At 42.4% G+C, this 22,349-nt stretch overlaps 1 protein-coding gene across 9 annotated transcripts in view; it reads left to right on the forward strand.

Annotated features, from left to right (window-relative positions):
* The window catches only part of TTLL5 (tubulin tyrosine ligase like 5), a 127,817-nt gene that overhangs the window by 68,480 nt on the left and 36,988 nt on the right, over positions 1-22,349 (forward strand). For 7 of the 9 annotated variants that reach the window (XR_008449999.1, XR_008449998.1, XR_008450000.1 and 4 more), the window contains one exon: positions 3,953-4,107. The exons of 1 other annotated variant lie outside the window; for it this stretch is intronic. Coding sequence is in view for 4 of the 8 variants with exons in the window: in XM_009563631.2 (XP_009561926.2) it covers positions 3,953-4,107 (155 nt within the window). In the remaining 4 variants the exon portion in view is untranslated. Of the gene's footprint in view, positions 1-3,952; positions 4,108-5,286; positions 5,721-22,349 lie in introns of those variants that run through there. One more of the 9 variants, XM_054067676.1, reaches the window with a different exon arrangement.

Raw genomic sequence — 22,349 nt, forward strand, 5'->3', positions numbered from 1 at the left:
TATTTCCTATTTAAATTATAAAGCAAGTTAACAAAACCCAAATGCCCAGTTCTTATATGCAGCACTTTCAGGTATCTTTCTGTCTTGTGACCTTGCCTTCAATCTCAAATTTAGTCAGAAATAAGTTACTCTGTATAAAGCAAGACTGCGGAGACCAGTTCTTTTCAGCTGGTGTCTCTGCTGTCAAGAAGTATAAACTTGCCTTATAAGGATTAAAATTTGGGAAAAAAAAAAGATATTTTGGCATTATGCTATGACTTGTCTTTTTGGCTTATTAGTATTGTATCAGACTAAATATGACAGTACATATATGTGCTGTCAGGGCTTCTAACACAAGGCTCTATTTATCGTTACGGTTGTGACAGCTTACCTGTTCTTCACTCCTCTATTTTTTGATGTTAGATAATAAATAGAAGTACATCATGTGGGCTCTCCCCTTCCATAGGAGCTTTTAAGAATTTACTATACCATTGCATTCTTCACTCAGCGTATTCCTTTCAGCTAGTAACCTTTTTGCTGTCCCCAACAGTTTAAAAATTGTGGCAAAACTTTAAGTCATTCTGTAATGAGAGATTGTAGCTGTGTGTTATCTTGCCTTCTACGAACTCCACAGAGAACATGATGATGTGAGGAGAGATATTTGAAAATAGAGGTGCTTGATGCAGCGCAGCACACGCAGATCTCCTGTTATACTGTCAGTGTCAGAAAAAAAAATATTTTGAAGTCCCTCGGGCTAGTTAAAACCAGAAATTTTACAAAGTAGGAGAGTTTGAACCAATCTTGGTACAACTCAAAGTGAAAACTAACTTTATTCTTGTAGATATACACCAATAACCGCCACCTTTCTTGGTAAGTTGGTCGGTTTGGGTTTTTTTTGGAGGTAGTGGTTTTGGGATAGTAGTATTGTAGTGTTTTCTTTCCCGCTACCACAATTTCTGAAGCTGCAAGCTATTCTTCCTGGAGATTTTGGTATTTGCTTTGGTCCAAGTGCTATCCGTTATTTTCTTTTAAGCCAAAGTAATAACTGATTTTCTACTAAGTATTTGCCTCTATAAAGGGAAGAATACCATTCTATCAGGGGTTAATCCTGCAGTAGTTTAAACACCTGTCTGTCTGGAATGTGGGAAATGTCCCTGCTACCCACGTTAAGCTATTTGCTTTCCTTAGAAAGACAGCATTTAAATAAACAATGATACAGTATTAGAGTGGAAAACATATTGCATTAATAGAGAAGGGGTGAGGTGGTAATTAATCAGACTAAATGCGTCTTGGTATGAGGAGAGAGAATTGGATAAAGTCATCTTCATTTCATACATTGGATGTGTTTGCAAAGCTGTGATCGCTGTTGCTGACAGGCTAAGAATTGTGTATATCCTGCTTCATTTACCATGTTTGCCTCTGTGTTTGCCTCATTTGCCATTGTTGTTTCTTTTCAGACAATAAACTCTTTGTGGCCAGGAATTGTCATTGTTAGGTGTTTGTATAGTGCCTGGCACAATAAGAACTAAACCGAATTTGCAGTTTTCTTTTGTTCCAATTAAAAAAATGCTTTAAATTTCAATTAAATTCCTCAGAAGACAACAACATTTAAGGGTGAGGTAGAGGCACCCAGATGACACCTAATGCTGTTTTCCATGTAAGATGCACTGCCCACTGCTAAGCTTGCCCGGTATATTCCACTGTGAGACCTTGTTTTAAATTGCTTGTAATGTTCTGAAAATTAATCCATTTGAACTCATGTTTTCTGTGGTTGATGTTGAGCTTCAGGCAAGGCTAAAACCAAGGCTGGATTAAAATATATATATATATTGTGCATTTTAATATCTACAGAACTTTTCTTTTAAATCTCTGGGTTTCCTGTGCTTTGGAATAGCAATTTGGAATTTAAGTTTTTTTCTAAGCTTGATTGCACGGTAACCATCTGAAAAGCTTCAGGTGAAATATACTCAGAGGTACCTGAGCGGTAATTCTGCCGGGGGTGAAGAACAGCTGGGACAAGTAGGTGATGAAATTTGCACTTGGACATCATTTGGGAGGGGACACAGAGAATCATCCTGGGTAAAGGAGAGGAATGGCAGTGTGGTAAACGTGGCCCGATGAGGAGCCCAAATTCAGAGTCTGGGTGAACAAAGCAGACAGCAAAAGGAGTGAGCTGAGGAGGGGAGCGAAACTGCAGTCACTTGGGTGTAGAGCATGGGAGCAACTGGAAGAGAAACTAAGAATGGAAGTGCGGGAAGACAGATCAAATGACTACTCCTGTGGAAAGTTCCGGGCCTGAAATTGTGTAGCTTAGGGGCCAGAAATAGTGGAGAGGCCAGTGCTGGCAGTCTGTAAGAATGAAACTGGACTGAGCAGAATAAGGAGAATGACACCTGAAATGTGGAAGTTGGGACTGACTAAGTGAGAATAATGACAAAGATACAAGGGGCAAGAATGGGAAAGGATGGAGCTGAGAAGAGGCGAGATGAGAGTGGTTGTTTTTGGAGAAGTGGGCAGAAGCCTTGTGCATAACCACTATAATTTAATCTTGTCCACAACCTGAAGTAGGAGTTAAGATTCCTGAATTTAAGAAACGCCTTTATGGCTTGTACAACTGAACCACAGAAGGAGTGGCCATCTGCTGTGTTGCAGTTGCGGTGTTAGTTCACTTTCCAGAGTTCAGTCCGAAAACACAAAGTCTGCAGTTCTTCACAAGTCTGTTGTAGGTATGAGTGTTGTGTATTGTAATGAAGATGGTGGGTACTTCCTGGAGTAATAGCGCACACATTCTGGTAAAAGAGCAATGTTGAGATACCAAAGCTGAGAATTCACGAGCTATGCTTAAGTTTAGTCATACCTAAGTGACTTAAAGTGTGAGCTTTTGAGATCTAGAGCAGATGCAGGGCTAGTTGTTAAGTCTATCTGTGTCAATTGGCTATGCACCTTCCAGATACCACAGGAGCAGTCAGGTAAGTCTTGCTTGCGTTATAACCTTCATCTTGTTGTAGAACTGTGTCTGTTCTGTGCTCCTAAAAAGCAACATGTGATCATGTAATTCTGGCAGTGCCTGACTGGGAATCTTAGCTTTGCAAAATTTGATGTTTTGTAACCTTCGTAAAATGTTTTTGGTTTTGATTTTGTTTTCTCAAAAGTGACCTAATGCTGCTTACACTGCTGTAGTAGATACCGTTATGTTATGCATTTAGGTTCTCTTCAATAAACCAATAGATAGCGTCTGCCATGTTTGATATTTCAAGAAGGTAAGCGACACAAAAAGCATGCTCGGAGAAGGAAACAGTGGAAAACATTTTGTGTTTAAAAATGCATAATGTCTTTAGTGCTTGATATAACAAACATACGCTTAACATTATATTAGGCTATTGTTAACTAGAGTATTTACTTGCGTCAACAGTTTGGAAGTAGCTGGGTAAGAAGTTTCTTTCATGTATGGTAGAGTTTGGGTTTGAATTTTATAGCCAAGATACATTTGCTGTTGGTTTATGCCTGTACTTATGCATAGGGAAGGGTAGACGGGACAGATGCGTGTGGGTGGCTTAGTGATACAGCTCATGATGACTAGGCAGACACTCTGGTCTCACTTAGTGCAATATGAGCTTTTAGCTCTTGGTTATGCATGCAGAGTTAGTTTTTCACATGGAAAGAACGTGTTGCTTTCCTACTACAGGTTTTTTGCCCCATTTTTGTCGTTTTCCTCCTTTGTACTTCTGTGAATGGAAGGTTTATAGATTTAATGCTGATACTGGAATTCCTCTTGGGCATGGTGGCTGTCAGTGTCATCTCTCCCACTAATTTGTGCAACTAGCATAGTTTTTCTACATCGAAGGTTCCCCTTCTCTAGCAGTCTTACTTCTCTTAGTACATATTCTGTCGAGTTTACTTAGTGACACCTTTTGCTCTTTATTTGATTTTTAATTGTTGCTGATGTCTCTCTTTTTTCTTTAACCCTTTTTAGTTAACAAACCTGAACTTGGCAAGTGGAGCTATAAGCAAGGGGAATGCAGCTTCCCCACAGAGCTATCAATCACCAGTCAACAAAAGAGGGTCATTGTGGGCTGTTCAGTCAGACACTCATAAAGCTGATAAAAGATCTGTGTCTTCAGCAGTCAGGTAAGTTAAAATTCCTGCTGCAGCTTTTTGAAGAATGCAATGCACTCAGAAGCTAATTCGTAGTTTTTGTCTGTCTTCTTGCTTTGAAGTTAACATCTAAGAGCTTGATACTGGTTCTCCTCTGGAACTATCCTAGAAATTAGATCTATGAAAACAGAGTTATGTTCCCAGAGCTGGCAAGTTCATGGTGAAGTAAGGGCATGGATGAACGTGTAGAATGAAAGGGAAGTGCTTCTTTTTGATCATTTCTCATCCCTGCGTCTGTAAGTTTAGATTTTGAGACATATATGCAGAATGCAAATGTATGCCTGATACTGCAGAAATTCTCCGCTAAGGCCTCATCTTCATGCTTTTGCCTTGAATATCAAGTTTAGATTGTTCAAGGATAGAGCAGTATCTTGCAGTATTTGTAAAAGTTTTGTTTTCTGATAACTTCTTTATGTTCTTATTTAATTTTGGGTATTGGAATTTATATTTATTGCTGATATACTTATGGGACTCAGAGCAGAGTACTGTAATTCTGTAGTAAAACTATTCTTCTTGGGCTTGAAAGAGCAGCAAGACTTACCCCAAGGGTTCTTGATTTTGGAAGTTAAGAGCAGGGTGAGCTTGCTGCAGTAGAGTAGGCTGAGTACAGGCCCAAAACTGCTGAAGATCTGAGTTCTTCCCTTGCTGCTTCCGTAAATATTGCTTATTACTTTACCTAAGCCTTAGTTTTTGTCTTTTATAATAGAATGAGGCAGTGCTTCTCCAGCAGATGAGTTTAGGACTGGAAAGCACTGTAGACTTGAAAATCCCGATTCTTGTCATTGGTGCCTGAAGACTCCTGGAAAATGGAGTGAGATGAGAGAGGCAGAGACAGCGCAGAAAGCATGTGACCTGAGTGTTCATCCTTTCCCAAATGGGTCCTTTAATAGGAGGATTGGAATGAGATTTGGAAAGCTCAAGTAAAATTGTTCTTATTTCATCAGTCGCTGCTTTTTGTCCTGCCTAAAGAGGAGGAATGCAAGAAATGTATTCTTGGCCTGATTCTGTTCCAGCACAATGTTTGCCTCTGGGGTTTAGAGTTATTGAGAGAGGTGATGGTGATACTGCTCTTGGAGCCCCGCCAGGCAGGCTATTACCTAATCCAAATAAAGAACCTATCCAACAGGTGTAAACTGCCTTACCCTCCTACAGAGCTGGAGAGCACAGCGGAGTGCAGGCTGTCCTAGAGCTTCTGTTCCTTCCTCTGCTTGCACCTCTGCATGGACCCAAGACATAGCTGGAAGAGGATTACTCATGGTCAAAATCTTCTGTTGCAGAACTCTGCAGAAGCTGCTGTAATTACCACGTTGCTTGGAAACCACTTCATTTCTATGTTACCTTTAGACCTGAGAACCTGACGTTTGATGCCCAAAACTCCACTCTGAATGACATCCAGGGCTGTGCCTCATCTACATTGTATGCATAGTTGAATGCCTTTAGAAATTCTGTTTTATTTTGTGAGGCCACACAAAAGTACTTCAGAATTGTCTGGTCACAGCTGGTATAAGATTTTGTCTTCAGACCTTTTGGGAACTATTTGGTCTTTCGTTACTTCAGCTGCTCTGTGACTACCCTCAGAGACAGAAATATGTCTTCAGTCCCTTTATTGAATTACTTTATCTTCTTGGCTGCTTGTATCAAATGGCCAGAATACTGGGAGTTAAGTTTTATGGAAATCTGGAAAATAAAATAAAAAAAAAAAGATTCCTAAGGCAGTGCTGAATTACTTAGGCTGTGAACTTCTATTTAATGAGGGAATTCCAAAAGGAATATCAAGGTCATGATATATGGAGGTGACTGTCTTGTATTGTAAATGCCTTTTTTTGCTACTTGATCTGTTACGTTGGAGCAAGCAGCTCCTAGAGGGTCATCTGATGGGTGTCAGCCTGTGCTCAGAGCTGGATGACTGTCAGAAGAAAAGCTTCCTGTTTTGTTCCATTAAGGTTCTGAAGTATCAGTTGTACAATTCAGCGAGGATGGAAATGTTTTATAAATGGGTCTCTTATCTGGCTTAAACTTGGCTCCAGTTCAAACATCTGCCTCAGAAACTCGGTTCTTACAGTTTTTGTGTGGCTCTATGGTAAACCTAAGCCGTTATAGTGCTGCTGTTTGTTTGTTTGAAAAGTTTGTTTTGATGCTCACAGACTATAGGATTCAGACTGTTCTTATGGGCAAATCTTCCACTTCTTTAATTCCCACTCTCCCAGTACTGACTTAGCTACGCGTTTCTCGAAATAAATTCTCCCTTCTTTTTGTTGAATACTTTTGGCTATGTGAGATGAGGTGCCAAATCAGTAGTCTGCTCCCCGAAAAGCAAAGGATATCTTGAGTTTAAAATATATGCAGAGAACTGTTCTGGATATGTCAAAACATTATTTTATAAACCTGCACTGTGGTGCCTTTTGAGATGTATTTTTGTCACTTTTTATAATCATTGGCGCTGTTCACACTCAAATGATGGTTTAGACTTTCACTGTGCCTCGGACAAAGAAACCTGAAGGGCCATACAAGAGATGAGATGTTCTGAGTTGTACCTGGGCTGACTTCTGGCTACGGTAACACGGCTGGCAGTATACCTCATGTCTAGAAATTCTAGAAGTATCTGATGTGCAGTAAGGCTGCAGATTTTGAAGGAGTCAGACTTCATGCCCATTCACAACATAGAGCTGTCACATCATTAGTGCTTCTGGGTCGCATTGTATGTCTTTACTGTTCAAATACAAATCAGCTGAACAATATGGATGCAGGAAATCCAATAGCGCTTCAAAAAATTACTTTCCTGTGCCTGTTCTAATAGCAATTATGTGTGTATTTGTATCCTCAAATTTCTACACAGAAAAATGATTGTACATTGCACTCTTGCACACCCCAGCGCACAAACTAAGACCCCTGTACCTCATTCCCTGGCAATCTTACGACACAGGACCTTCTTTTAATCCCTGGCCTTCTTTAGCCTCAAATGTATAGTGGATGCTTTATATCCTCCTTCTCCACCCAGTGCTTACTACTGCTTTATGCTGGTTTCATTTACTGCTAGAGGTACATGTTCTAGGTTTTGGATGTTAATGCTCTGATAGTACTAAATAGATATCCTTTGGACTTGTGAGGAGAGTCTGTGATCTCTTTTGAGGGTTTGTTCTGTGCTGGTGTAAGCAGCTTCTCTATTTCCACTGAAACTTTGAGTTTTGCTGGAAAGACCCCAGACAGCTGTCACCGGCTGATTGTGGTTCACTGCTCTTGCTCCTTTGTGACAAAGGCGCAGGCTGCTGTGTTTGCCGTAAAGGGAAAGTGGCTTCATTGTCTCCTCAGTTTTTGTTTTTAAATGTTGAAGGTATGGAATGGATAATAAGAAATCCAGCGTGGACTCTGACTGGTCAGGCTCTGAAGAGCTATGAGAAGAGTGATCCTAGAAGAGCCAAGAGACGTGCTAGCGTACAGGGTGATTCTGACAATGACAGAAGATAGAGCAGTTGTTGGGGACAGTCTTGCTTTTTTCAAGACTGGTGAGCTAGGCCAGGATGGGCTTAGCGTGGCAGAAGCAGCGCGGGGATGTTGCAGTAGGGGCTGTGGGAACAAGCTGGCCACATATTGTCCTGCAGCTAGAAGTAGGGAGGAGAGAATTCCCTGGGATCCTGGCAGCTAAAGCCAAACTTTTGTAAGAAAAAATCTATTTCTCTTTGTTACATATGTCTTGCTTTGGAGTTCTGCATCTTAACAGTTGATAGTGACTTTATTCTATTCCGAATCGTTTGTTTCAAGTCCCTGCAGTTTCTTGCAAGGTAGAGGCTGCCTGAGTGCTGCCCTTTGTGCTGCGCTTGCCAAGTGGTCAGAGCCTGTCTGTTTGCACAGCTTCTGGGTGCAAACTAACTTGGAGACTGTGCTGCACTGATGGCTCTGAAGGAAATAAAGAAAGAAAGCAGCAAGCACTGAGGGCTACACAATAGGCCTTCAGTTCAGTTTGAGCAAACTGCACTGACCTTAACACCTCCCTAGCGAAGCAGCACACAAGTGCCAGAGCAGCAGCAGCCCAGCAGCGCATCCAGCTCAGTGCTACCATAGCCACATGTCTGTTCTTTGCTCCTCATGCTGCTTGTCCTCTTCTCTTTTTTTTCCTTTATCTCTTTACCTTAATGTCTAAATTAATTCAATTTCTTTATTCGAGGCGGAGGAGTAATTGAGGGTAAAGAGTGATTTTGCCATGACCGATCCATTGTCCGCATCTCCTCAGCAGCTCTGTTACCCCGATTCTGCCTGTAGTCCTTGAGAAGCAACATTTTTGAGAGCCCTGAATCTGGGGTTTGGTCTGGTGCTCCCTCCGCCTTAGAGGAGGCTTGAGGAGGGCGAGTGAAAGATACAAGTACTGCCTGGGTAGCTGTACATTCTTGTAACTCATCCTGTCTTTAGTTTGTGCACGTTGTTCCTCTGTCCGTGCGTATTTGTGCCTGTGACAGCCCTCCTCCGCCTCAGCAATCTCTTACCACCCCCTTTTATTTTTTTTTAAACACATCTCCTGGGGTCATCGGTGACAATTTGTTAACTGTGCGAGTGAATTGGCTGACTTAAACTTCAGAAATACATGGCTTGCCTTGAATTTCTTTTATATATGTATTTTGGTCACACGAAAGAAACTTGTGATGGCAGGTCCAATTACTCTCCATCCTGCTTGGAAATTGCCTTGAGCCTCAGCACCATGGGTTGGCACAGTGCTGAAGAATCCCTGCTTCCCACAGCGAGGCCTTGGCTCTGTCTGCCTGGAGCCTCCGGGATTGGAAAGGCGGAAAGCTCGTGACTTGCCCAGACAGTCTGAGGCCTGGCCCTGCAGCTCGGCTCCCCAGATGCTGTTGAGTCGGACTTGGCTGGCAGCCGCCGTGCTGTTACTTTTCCGAGGTAATAAGTGAGATTAATCACAGGACCCTTTCCAGAGGCGAAGGGGGTTTGGGCCGCGTGCAGGGAGACCGTAGGAGCCAGTGCTGGAGGCGAGAGCTGGGGCCTCGTGGCAGGGCAGAGGGGGCACCGCGGCCTCAGCGCTCGGCTGACTTCGAGGAGGTTTTGCTGAAGCTGCGGCCTGGGACCTCCCTTGGCCTGGCTCTAGCTGAGCACAAGGGCAGCGTCTGCTTTACCTGTGTCTGCCGGCCTTAGGCAATTATGGTTTGTGCAAATAGCTCTTGAAATTTGAGGAAGGAAGTTTTCTGTGACTGCATGACTTCCTTTCAGAGAAGGTACAAGGATATTTCGCATTATTCCCAGCCAGAAGCCCATATTGGTAAGCGGAGGGAAGTGACGGGTTTCATATCTTCCCCTGAGCCAATACTTAGTAATGGTTTTGGTTTCGCTGATTTCATCTGTCTCCACAAACTGATCTTGCCCTAATGTGAACATAGGATTTGCTATCCCGGACTGGGCTGCTGATCTGTCTCGTTCTCTCATCCTGAGCTTCAGAGCAACTACGACCACCTCCAGCAGAAGCAGAGGGAATGTTCTGCTGGGCAGCAGGGAAATTCCCTGTCTGCAGAGGAAGCTTGCTTTTAGCTTCCACCTCTTAACTGCTGGCTTGTAGTTCTCACGATACGTTCTGTTCTACATAATCTAGTGTGGATGTTTTTGTTAATCATGTATTTTTACTTTCTGGAAAAACTCTAGTCTTGTTGAGCTGTAGCAGCAAGTTCCACAGATGAGTTACATGTTATGCAAATGTTTCCCTCGCCCCCAAATTTGTCAAAAGGCTCTGTACCTGTATTACACGAAGACAAACAGAAATGCTTGATTTATTTTCTGTACTGTTTATTCCCTGTTTCTATCATCTTCCTTGTCATTTGTCTATTCTAAGCTAAACAGTTCTATTCTTTTCAAGTTCTGAATGGGTATCTTTTTAGCCCTCTAATAATCGTCTGGCAGTCTTTATAAACATGGCAAGAAATGAAAACAATACATCAAATAGGAATAAAACACCGGTTTTATGTAAGTAACAGAATTGTATCTTTATTTTATAACTCATAACTTACATAATATTTTACTGGCTTCTGACCATGCTAAACACTGATTTTTTTTTTTATTAATATGCTGTTGTTTTTCTTTGACTATTGCAGTATATGTAAAACTGAGCGACAGGTATAGACAGTTCATACTGATACAATTCTTTTTTTTCTCTTCTTCTTCCTTACCAGTGAACTCGTCCTGTGTTCATCTGCTACCAGTGGATTTTTGGCTGTGGTGGAAGTCACATGCTGTTTTCTGTTCTGATACAGATCTAATTCAGTATAGAACAAGTAGAAATTTCAGTGTCTTGCACTACTTGACTCATAACCTCTCCCCAGCCATCCGTGATCTTAGATCTCTTCATAAGACCCTGTGTAGGTTCCAGATATTTCATGTTGCAAAGCGACCAGCAGATCTCCCTTTCCCCTGCATTTATTTAAACTTCCCAATCATCATTAAGAGCTACTTTCCAGAGTGGCATTCAGAGGGTTAATGTGGATGTAGCTGTCACTTTAGCTCTCCCTGGGGAGGTTGACTCTGCTACTGGCTCATCTAGGAATGGGGGACCTCAGCAGTCTGGTGCTCTGTGGGAGCAGCTGTGGCCACAGCAGCCTTTCTCTCTAGAGGAGTTCGGAAAGGGTTACAAGTGAGCCTTGGCTGTTTCTTAGAGCTGTTTGGAGAGGACGGGCTTCAGACAGCTTGGCAGGAACCTGAAGCCCTGTTTTTTCCAGCCCAGCCCTTCCTTCTGCACGGAGCTGTCAGGGAATCCCACGAATGTCTGGTTTCTCCCCTTTCCTGATTTTTCTTTTTTAGCAATATTTCTATCCATTCCCTGGCTCTTCCCTGCACAGGGAACTCAAGTTTTGTCCGTTGATTGGTCTTGCAGGTAGTGGGGTAGAAATAAAAGCTGTGCTCCCATGCCATAGCTGTTGGAATTAGTTCACAGTTGCGTAGCTGAGAAGGGCATTGGGAGGGTTCCCAGAAGAACGTCCTTTTTGTCATTGATCTTAGGGCAGGTCCGTCTGGCCCAAGAACAGAGGGATTGAATGGACCCATCTTTGAACTGTGCTATTCCTATGGGTCACAGTAAGGCTCTTTGAAATCTCTGAGCTGCATGTTCTGTGTCCTCCCTACCAGACACACAACAGAATGCTGCTTTGTAAAAATGGAAATCCCCTTCGTAAGTCAGGCTTATGAAGGACAAGACAGATGAGCAACCTTTCCTTTATTTGCCTCATGCTCTCCAAGGCTGTCCTGAAATTGAACTCATAATGATTACCTCAAGATTTCCAGGTCTGCCCCATACATTTTCACTTGGAGAAAATGGATGTGTCTAGAGGATAGTCTTAGAAAGGAGGTTTGGTTACTGGTGAGAGCCAAGGTCTTGAACAGCTCTGTTGAAGACACTGGTATTTTATAGCTAAGAAAGAGAAATTCAATTATAATTATCAGTAAGTCTGTCAGATGCCAGGAGTGTGTGATCTGAGATTCATGTGAAAGCCTTTCCAGGAGGCAGCAGCCCTCATGTGGGGCAGCCCCTTACCAACTTCTGAATTCAGCTGCCAAAGGGCCTGGAATCAAGCACAGATCAGTTAAGGGTATCAGTGACTGAGTGTGAATGCCAGAGCAGGAGGGAGCAAAAGGGGCCAAAGGATTTTCCTTCCTGCTAGGCTTTGATTTGGGGCTACCTTCCATTGTACAGTGAAGTTTCCACTACCAACGCACGTTTTCCATCCAGCCCAAGGTCATGCTTTAGCTTGGCTTGCTCAAGATGAGCATGATGCTCTTTTTGGTGTTTTATCCTGTGACATAAATGTGAAATCCCTCCCAGAAACACAGAGAAACCACTTTTCTATTCCTGAAAGTGTTAGTCAGCCTTTCCTATGAAGATCTTGCTTTGTCACCTAATTTTCCCCACCTTTTAGACTCCGGGAGTTCTGTAGCTGATGCAGGAATTTGTGAATTGTGTACTGTTGGCTCCAGGACAGCCTGTTATTCTCCAGGGCTGCTTTGGGCTGCAGGTATTGCGCAGCAGCTGCTTCTGAGCCATGCAGGGCTCCATCCAGTATTTAACAAAAACCTCTTTTGAAAATGGAGTAGAGGATAAGAGGCATAAAACCAGCAGGAAGTATTTCAGCTTCTTTACGTGTGTGGTGACAGCTTTGCTTCGTGATACTGTTCACCAGCTCAGCTCTTTGAAGCGTATATGTGAGTATATATTGTGTCTTCTGAAGAAGACGGGGCATCTAGAAATCCACTGTAGAATGCCAGCATTTGGTTTAGGGAATAGTGTGAATTATGATGATGAGTAACACTTGTTGTTAGCAGCACTTTTTTAGTTTTTACCCGGCACTGTGTGCTACCAGCCAGTGAGTAGTTCGACCGAAATACTCTGGGTAAGAAAACTTGGTTGATAATGAGCCAGAAAGCATTTTCGTGGCTCAAGAAATCTGGTTAATGGATTGTCCAGCACCAATGCCAGTTAGAAAGATTTGCAAATGCACTGTTAAAGGTAGGCTCTGCAATGTCAGGATGGCAATACCAATATATCCAGAGTCCTTTGTCATGAGCAATTATTTCTAGGGTTTCATTCTGTAACAATAGTTGAAAGCTGGATATCCTTTAAAAAGAAAAAAAAGATGCAAAAAGACTAGGTAGTGCTTAAAGATACCACAGTTTTCAGACACTCCTGCTGCACCCACTGAACTTTCATTAACATTTCTCATCCAATTACTGTCCACAGCAAACCAGGTGGGGAGAGGCCAAGGCAGCCTGGCTGATCTAAGTCTGCTGAAAACTGGCCCCAAGACAACCACCTTTAGTAAAAGGAATTTCGAAGTGAGAAAGCCTTATCGAAGATACTGTTCGTGCTCCAGCTACTGGTATCCATGATGTTGCGTGGCTTCTGTCCTTGAATTTCAGGTTGCATCTAGCTCAGTACATGTCTTCCATTGCCCTTTCAATCTTCCTGCTATCTGGCACATGGGATTTGACTGACGAGATAGGCTAAGAAGATTGTTGTCTGGCAGTGCTGCTGTGCTGCTTGGCAACTATCTGGGATGTTTAGCCTGGGCAAGAGTCATCCTTTGGAGCAAAAGGGCTGTGGCTTATGTGGTCTTAACCTCTCATATGCATCAAGAATTCTTTATTTCCTTGTTGCCGAAAAAAAAAAAAATAATTATAATCTCTGTGAAGAAGGTAGCCAAGTTGAGCTGCGAACCTCTTCAGTGGTGAAAATTGAGTTTTCTTCAAAAGTCAGCTCAGAAAATTCTGTTTGGTAGACTGTGTGAAGAGGAGGATGGAACGTCAAGTGTGGACCATCTGTTTCTGATGCTGATGAGTAAAGAGGTGGCAGCTCCTCTTTACTTAGCATTTTGAAACGCTGCAGAAATTTATGAACTTGTAAGAATTTTGTTTCTTGCTGCCGGTGGCTTAGGTGTGGATTCACAGTGAGGTAACAGTCATACCAATGAAGGCACGGCATTCCTAGGAGCTTTTTGAACGTTCAGATCCGCATCTGGTTTTACAACTAATGTAGCATTTTTAGGGTTTTTTTTCTTTTCTGATATTTTAGCCACAGAACTGCATAAATGGAATTGTAGTCTTTCTATCAGTCAGTAGCTCAGGTTTGACACTCGTGTTGGTCTTTTATGGTACTGATGAATAGGTATCTAGGTATGGCTTCTATCACTTTTAAACAATAATTCTGAATTCCAAATGAGAACCTCCAGCTACTCATTAAAGATAACATACTGCTTACAGTGTAGTGACTTCTATTTTCCAAGACTGTTTCCTAAAAGATCTCAAACTGTGGTGCTAGAAAAACTTAAAATAACTTGTTAGAGTATTCTATTAAATATATTTCTTTGCTCAGCTCCACTAGCAGACACTTGGGTGTAAGATCCTTTGATGGTCTCGTGATGCTGAAGATTTTGGCTTCTCTCTAAATACCTTCTGGTGGATGGTAGTTTGAAGAGCAGTTAAAGGCTTTCCAGCTCAGGCAGTCGATGTGGCAAAGAGGGCATCTGTTGTGGAGAAATCAAGAAGGAAACCAGTGTATGTGGAAGATCTGAGCACAGGCTCTTGAAATTCTTGGAGTGCTCCAAAAGTGATTCTTCAGCAACTTTTATGTGTTGATAAACACATCTCTTTCAAATAAAGAACTACATATAATATCTCCACGACATTTTCCAAGAGAGATAATTTTGGTTCTTTCAGATTTTCAGTTTGGTTCCTACTGACAGCGATCCTCCTAGCCTTCTGTTTTCAAAATTTCTTACCAAAAAAAACCAAAAAGGCAAGAAGATTTAAGTGCATCCCGTATGAACAGTTCCAACAAAGGCTGCCTGTTAAGATTTTTTTTTTTGGAACAGCTGCTTTTCATGGAGTTTCATTTTGCATATTGAGAACTTGCTAATCTTTCTTCAAATTTGAAAACCCTCAAGAAAGATCTGTTCTGTAATGTGGAATTCATTTCATCAAAAATCCCCAAGAGTAATGACTCCCTTCGTTATCTGTTAAATATTCCCAAAAATATATTTAAAATTATTTGTTTAAGAAAGTAATTTAAGAGGCACTGGTAATAATTTTGAAAACCCAATTTTAATAATTGGATTATTCTAGTATATTTCAGGAAACTTGGATCCAATTAATTTTCAGTCATTTAAATATTTTGTCCTGCTCAGGATGTTGTTTGCATAACTGATATGGGTTGTTTTTTGAAGACCACAGTGATGTTTTCACTTCTTTCTGAAATTCCACTTCCCTGCTGCTGGTAATCCACGTGATTTAAACCTGAAGTATCTTCTGCTATCCGTGCAAAGAGAATGGAAGTTATGCACAAATTTCTAGGTTGTTTTGGGGCATAGAGGACCAAATGGTTCATGTAGTGAAGTGTTTTTCTTTATTGTTATTTTCTAAATGGAACAAGTTCAGTTCTGGACCCCTCACCACAAGAAGGATGTTGAGGCTCTGGAGTGTGTCCAGAGAAGAGCAACGAAGCTGGTGAGGGGCTGGAGAACAAGTCTTACGAGGAGCAGCTGAGAGAGCTGGGGTTGTTTAGCCTGGAGAAGAGGAGGCTGAGGGGAGACCTTATTACTCTCTACAACTGCCTGAAAGGAGGTTGTGGAGAGGAGGGAGCTGGGCTCTTCTCCCAAGTGACAGGGGACAGGACAAGAGGGAATGGCCTGAAGCTCCGTCAGGGGAGGTTCAGGTTGGATATCAGAAAAAAATTCTTCATGGAAAGAGTCATCGGCACTGGAACAGCTGCCCAGGGAGGGGGTCGAGTCGCCTTCCCTGGAGGTGCTTAAGGAACGGGTGGATGAAGTGCTGAGGGACATGGTTTAGGGAGTGTTAGGAATGGTTGGACTCAATGATCCAGTGGGTCCTTTCCAACCTGGTGATTCTGTGTTAACATCCAACTCTTAACGTATTGTAGGACCTGAATGTTGTGAGTGTAGATGTTGGGCTTGTGTTACTGAGAAGCATTTCTGTGAAAGGAATGAGAATTGTGGTGCTGGATATTTTGTTGTTTGCACATCTCGCTTGAAAATGATCTAAATTCCTCATGTTATGTAACTTCATAGACGGTGAATTGTTCTGCTTGTTGCTACAGAACGCATGGTGATTTGCATCATGTCTATCAAAATCTCACGCTGGTGTTTATGGTGTATATTGTTAGGTAGCAAAACTAGGCAACAACAGCTACTCTTGTTTTTACTTCCCGTTTCTTTGGTGATGTCTTCCATTGGCCTTTATGCGAGAGCTTGCGTACTCTCTTACACTTGTAGTGATCTCCAGAGAGCCGTGAACACAGCGCACAACGTGAAGGTTAACCTCTTTGTAAATGTTACCATGTTCAGCTCAAGCTAGCTGGAGCCCGTGCTTGGACTCTTGTTCGTCTTTGCTACGGGCTCGTTTTCTTTGAAATGTACCAGTTGTGAGAAAAAGTCTACTTGATTTAGAATATTTCCTGAAACATCACGAAAGGCATCAAGTACAAAGAAGTGGCATAGAATGGAGATTGCTTGACTGACCACTGGACACGATTGTTATTGTCTTCTCTTGATGTGCCTTATCTATGCTAGGAGGGGACTCTTGAAAGGAAATTATTCCACCAGGTGGCTGGGATAGTTCAGCCTGCCCTTATAAGGGTTTAGCAGCTGCATTTTTGATGTGCTCATCCGTGCAATTTTTTGGTGAAATTCCTGAGGTAGTGATTCCATGATTCCCATCTGTGTTCCTGAGTCTGTGAGCTTCTGACTAATTATACAATTTTCTCTGTATGCTGTAGGAAACAATTCCATTTTGGCTCTAGAAGAAGGGATTGGGTTGGACTGGAATATAGGATTGCATAACCTTTTTTTTTTTCCTCTTTAACCACAAATTCCTATGAAAGCTTTTGCACTTCCTCTAAAGATACCTGTTCTTGGCTTTTGGTTTCCAGAGTCACTAGAAATGTTCAACACCCATACACGGTCCAGAAGACCTAGAATTGAAAGTCCTACCCAAAATCAGTCATTAAGGAATTGGGGAAAGTTGCATCCCTAAGAAAACAGCACCATTCCTAGATTCCTATTATTTTGAAACCCTAAGGGAAAAAGATGGATAAAGTCTGCAGTTGGGATGACCAGCAGAGCTGGCACAACTGCATCACAAACTCTCTGTCCACTGGAGGAGGAAACATCACAAATATGGACACCTGTTCAAATGGACAGAACCTAAAAGCTTTTTTTTCTAGGCGCTGCAAATAAAACCAGTGCTTCCCTCTTAGTTTGCAGTTTTAGGCAGAGGCAGAAATCTTATGTAAAAGACTTCAAGCTGTAGGTGATCCAAGTAGGTTTTGTGCAGCTCAAGCATCTTTTGCAGACAGGGTCTGACAGAGAGGGATCTTTCAACAAATCCTAGACAAGTCTGGGAACTGCCTTTTTGGAGTGTGCCAGCTCTTTGTACTATGCAATATAATTATCTGAACATCCTTTTACTCATCTTCCTCTAATGACAGACTTTGTCTGTCATGAGATTTAGCCGTTTCCTGAGGAGAGATATCGTCGACCCAGTTTACTGAGGTAACCGTCGGCCGTTTCTGTAGTTTTGGAGGTGTAATCACAAATTCCCTGTTCTCTGTGCCTAACTGTGGTCTGTCAGCTGGCGTATTTGGTCGGCACGTGCATTGCTGCTGCTGGGGAAAGAGGGAGACAACTGAGTGATTCGGGGCTCCCCAGCAATTTTCCACTCCACCACCTGCGTTGGAAGTGGCTGTAGGACTGCCAGACATGCGGAAGTGGTTAAGCGTACCAGCCCCTAAAGAAGTTGAAGGGGAGGAGTGGTTCTTGCCTGATGGGTTTTCAAAGAGAGCTGAGACTTTGAAGTTCCGTTTTAGCAGCTGCCACGTCTGCTGCCTGAGCCCCGCGCAGCAGTTCTGCCCCCAGCCTTCACGCCTCGCATTCTTCTTTACAGTGCCAGGATGGAGAGAGGGAACTACAAGAAATTAATTAAACCAAGAGTATGGACGTTAGCAATAGTGTTGACCTATTGTATTTTACCCTTTGAGTTATAATGCCTTGTGCCATGTGTCAGCGAAGCACCTTGCACTTGCTTCGGCCTCTTAGAGCAATAAATGTATTTCTCTTCAGTTTTCATTGCCTTTCTGTTTCCTTGCCTCTCTTCTCCTTTATATCCCCTCCCAAAATAATCATAGTAATTTTATTCTTTTGTTCTGTAGTGGCTACTTAAAATAGGCAGAGATTTATATCTGTGATGCCATGGAACTCCCTGCTGAGGGGAGTGGGACCAGATATTCTTTCCAGTAAGAAAGGAGAGAGATGGAGAAATGTGATGGCTAAACCAAGGCTTCGTGTAAAATCTCTGTTAAAGCAGGAACAGTAACCACTCACTGCTGTATCTGCTGGAGACAGTTAGCTGTGAGTTTCCCCTTTACTCACTTAACTCTGCCAGAAGCAAGATGCTGTAACTCAGTTTATTCCACTGAATATTGAACTTCTTTATGATAATATAAAATGTTCCATGGTTTTGGGGTTTTTTTTTGTTGTTGAAATGTTAGGTTACTGGAAAGGCTGCAGGCTGAGCTCTGTTTTCAGGCAAAGAAGTAGATATATCCCAATAGGAGGTGGGAATTTATGGAACAGCATTAGGAGTGGAATGGGGAATGTATTCTGTATAGCTTAAAACAAAAGATGAGCAAGGAGGCCAAAATTGTCATAAACTGGAATAGCCTCTTCTGGCAAGGCAACACACCTCTGTGGAATTCATCCTCGGAGAACAACGTGCCAAAAAATGAGGAGATTCTTGCTCTGCAGTACTTGAAGGGCTTGCTTTTCCAGGTGAGGCTTTATAAAAGTAAGTCTTTCCACTCTTTTTTTGTAGTTCTTTATATTCCAGTTCATTGCCAGTTTCTGAAAGCAATAGAAGGGGGACAGATGCAAGAAAGTTTGGGGAAGGAGGTGTACTGTTCTTTTTATTTGTTTGTTTGTTTTTGTTCCAGAGCTGGCTATAGATTTTTCCAAAATATTTTCTCTTTCCATAATAAAAATTGATAACATGTAATTCAAAATAGAACCTGACGTTCTGCTCTGAAGGTATTTTTTTAGGCTGCATTTTAGCTGTCAGCAAAATAAAGGAAATTTTTTTGAAAATACCTTTTGGACTTTTTCTGTAAAATAGTTTTTTGCAGGTGAGATGTCCCTGGAAGATTCTTTGAAGAGACACTACAGATCGGGAAAACTTCCGTCAGCTTTAGCTTGAGAAGAGCCTTGCTAGGAATTTGTGTTGACTTGGTTGAAATAAGCACTTTAGAAAGTATCTTCTGTTACCTCTAAGGAAGCTGGGTGACCAGTGGGGTGAGGGGAAAAATAGCACTTAATTTTTTACAGTATAAATAGAGTGTTGTGTGGCCATCGTGAGGCTTGCAAGGATTCCAAAAAGCGAGCTGTAAAATGTCTAGCACCTGCAATTGCTGTGGCGCTGATGCGCCGCACAGCTCTGGGGATGGCCGAACGTCTGTAGGTCATGGTTTGTGTGTAGTAGATCTGTCCTCTCAGTGTCCACAGCTGTTCTTTCGCCTGCAATGTGTGATAGGAAGGATCTGTGCAATATCTACGGTTACTGGGTCAGCATCTGCGATAGGTAATAACTCAAGCTGGTGTTCTCTCTTTGCGGATCTAAACAAAGTCCACCTCCCCTTCCCATCCCCGGTTACACTTTATGTAATCGTTTTATTATGGACTTTAGAAAGTGGATGCTGGCACAGGCACAGTCACCCCTTCCCCTTCTTTCTCTAACCCATTGTTACCTGCCCAGGGAGCCACAGCAGGCCAGCTCATCTTTGTACAGGACGTGGAGGTAAAAAAACTTCTCCCTTAGCTCCAAGTGTAATGGAAATGCAAAAGGTACCTGAGGAGGGAAAATGTTCTGTTGAACAGGTGAGAGATCACTCTCAAATCCAGTCTGTTTCTTGTCATACCTTCTGTCCTTATCTAAATCCACTTGAGGGACAAGGAAAGCAGAAACTATGTACAGAATCAAGTGTACAACATGGGGATGATAACTGTCAGAGATGCCTCTGACCGGGATGTAAGTGCCCCCAGGCTTGGCAGACTGTGTCAATCCAATCTTTTTATTGGGAACCTCCTTTAACTTCATTAGATTGCATCTAGGTTGATAAATTTCAATTGTCTAAGGGAAAAGGTCTCTTGAGGAGCTTTACTCTGCCCTTGTATCAGTGTTTGGGGAATTATCCAAAACCAAGAGACTTAACCACAAGCATACAGCCTCACAGCAAGGACCCGGAGAAGTGACCTTTAGTTCTTATTTTGTATTCTTTTCTTATTTTACTGTATTTCAGCAGCTGGATGTTATACAGCTTTAGTTGTGTTACTGAATAACAGCAGTAGCTGCATCTTGCTGGTGCCATGCCGCTACTCTACCTCTTTTACCTGGAGCATTTCTCCCAATATGATTGTGGCCCAGGTGGCTTTCAGGTGGCACTTTTCACAGTCCCTGATTAGATGAATTTGTGCATCTTTGCTCTGCAAGTGAACAGATTCAGGCCTTCCCTTTAGGTATATAGATTGTAAATGTAGAAGTGTTGCTTCTTTTGTGAAATTCTGTTATCTGGCTGTAATTCTTGGGTTTGAAATTTATAGGCATGGTGTCAGGGAACTGGATACTTCACTCCCACTGTCAGGTCTTCTCCAAGACATTTGTCAGAGTCTTCATCTACCATATAACATAACCAGGTCATAGGTGTACTGGTTGTCAAGCAAAGCTGATTACTTTCGTGAACTTCAGAGCAAACTCTGTGGAATCTAGAGGCTTGCCATGTTCTTTAGAGGTTTCTTTGTGTACTTGGTATTTGATATTTAGACAACAAAACACCCAAAGTCAGAAGCGTGTTGTGTCTCTACTCCATGGTCATACGGCACAGCTAAAGTCATTTGAGCCTCAAGTGGTGGGAGACGTGTACAGCCCAGCCCTGGAGGAACCCTTAAGGCTCTGCAGTGTAACACCATCCTGTGCGGTGTCTTTGGGGGCGCTGGTGGTGTCAGGGGCATTTAGGTCTGGGCAGGGGCAGGTGCTTTGACTACTCTCCCACATCTCATGAATCCTCACCCTACAAAACTCAACAGCCTGAGTTTTTGTTTGTTTGTTTGTTGATTCTTCTCGAGTGCTCTAGATTTCACCAGTTTAGCCCAACTGTAACTTTTCACTTGCCTCTTGAGACTTGAACAAAGGGCCTGAGCTGCTTACTTCGTTCCCTGGTCTCTTATTCAGTGGGATCTCGCAGCCGCTGCTTGAGCACATACAGCAAAGAGCACCACGCTCTGGGAAAGCCTGCGCAGAAGGAAACTTAATGGAAAATATTAAGGAGAAAAAAATGTGTTTGATGGACTTTTAATATAAAAGGGGGGGAAGGGAAAAGAAAGAAAAGAAAAGGAAGAGGGGGAGATTTATTCACTGTAATAGGAACCAAATGTTGGCTGGGACAGCAGCTGCACTCTCACTCTTTCCCTGTAAACTTCTTGAGACGCTTTTCAAAGGAGGTGTTACAGGGTACAGGGCTAACTTACTAGTCCTGACTTAACCCTTGCCTCTCTGGAGAGATGGGGAGTATGGGCTTCCAGGAGAGATTAGAGACTTCAATTACAGACATCACCGTAAGCTTATTCTAGACAAATAGCAGTGCTTATTTACTCTTTCCATCCTCACATGCTGCCACTGCTGTAGACCCAGAAAACGCAAAATCTGCTTGGTTAAAGCACTAAAAAATACGTGGCTAGGAATAAATAGTCCATCAGTCTTTGCCAGTTTGTTTTACAGTAGAATTGCCTGTATTGATAGAGGAAAAGTAAAAGAATGTCAGTACGAGTCATGTTTTTTGTTGACCCACTTGACCCATGCTAAGATTTTACAGTGGAACCCCTGCAGCGAAGAAAACCTTTCCCATCTCTGTAAGTGGTGCAGTATGGCATCTAAGTTTCTGGTACTTTGAATTCTGTGGTGTGTGTATTTCACCCTAGAATCTCTGCCCAGACTAGGACAAGTTATCCAATTTAATGTGGCACTTAACATGTTGATTAAGTCTGAATGACTTATCTTAATCGAAGTGGAGCCACACAGTACAGTGAGGTAAATTCACTTGCACTCCACCTGCTTTGTCTGAATTTTATTCATTAATTAATATTTTAGTATCGAGGTGGCGAGGAAAGGGGACGGCAACATGACACAGCTCAAGCAATGGCTTATCACATTTAAACAGGTAAACTTCCCCAAGGCTTTATGAGAGAAAAGCTACACGTGGTTTCTGTGTTAGTCTTATTGTATGCAAGTCTTGCTGTTAAAATATTTTTGCAGGCTCTGACTATGTTTGCAGGTGGAACTATGTACAGGAAACGTGAAGCCAAAAACTACCTTCCACTAGATAAAGCTCACCCCTGTGTTTGCACTGATTGAAGGCAGAAAGGGGATGTGATTTTGTTCGTCTGGACAGGAGATATGCTCCGTTGCCTTCATTGCTTCTCCAGTGACCTGGTGAGCCACAATAGGATGAAGGTGTTGAACTTTGCAGCCAGCTGGCTGTTAGTTTTCATCTTGGTTTAGCTTTTCTACCAGTGGATTTCAAAGCTGCCATGTTTAAAGAAAATTAAAAAAATGTGTGGTGTTTACCTGGCAAATACTCTGCAGATCAGAGAGACTGACAGTGTGTTGTAACTGGCACGGAG

Source organism: Cuculus canorus, chromosome 5 (genome assembly GCF_017976375.1).
Source record: "Cuculus canorus isolate bCucCan1 chromosome 5, bCucCan1.pri, whole genome shotgun sequence".
In the NCBI taxonomy this organism is placed as follows: Eukaryota; Metazoa; Chordata; class Aves; order Cuculiformes; family Cuculidae; genus Cuculus; species Cuculus canorus.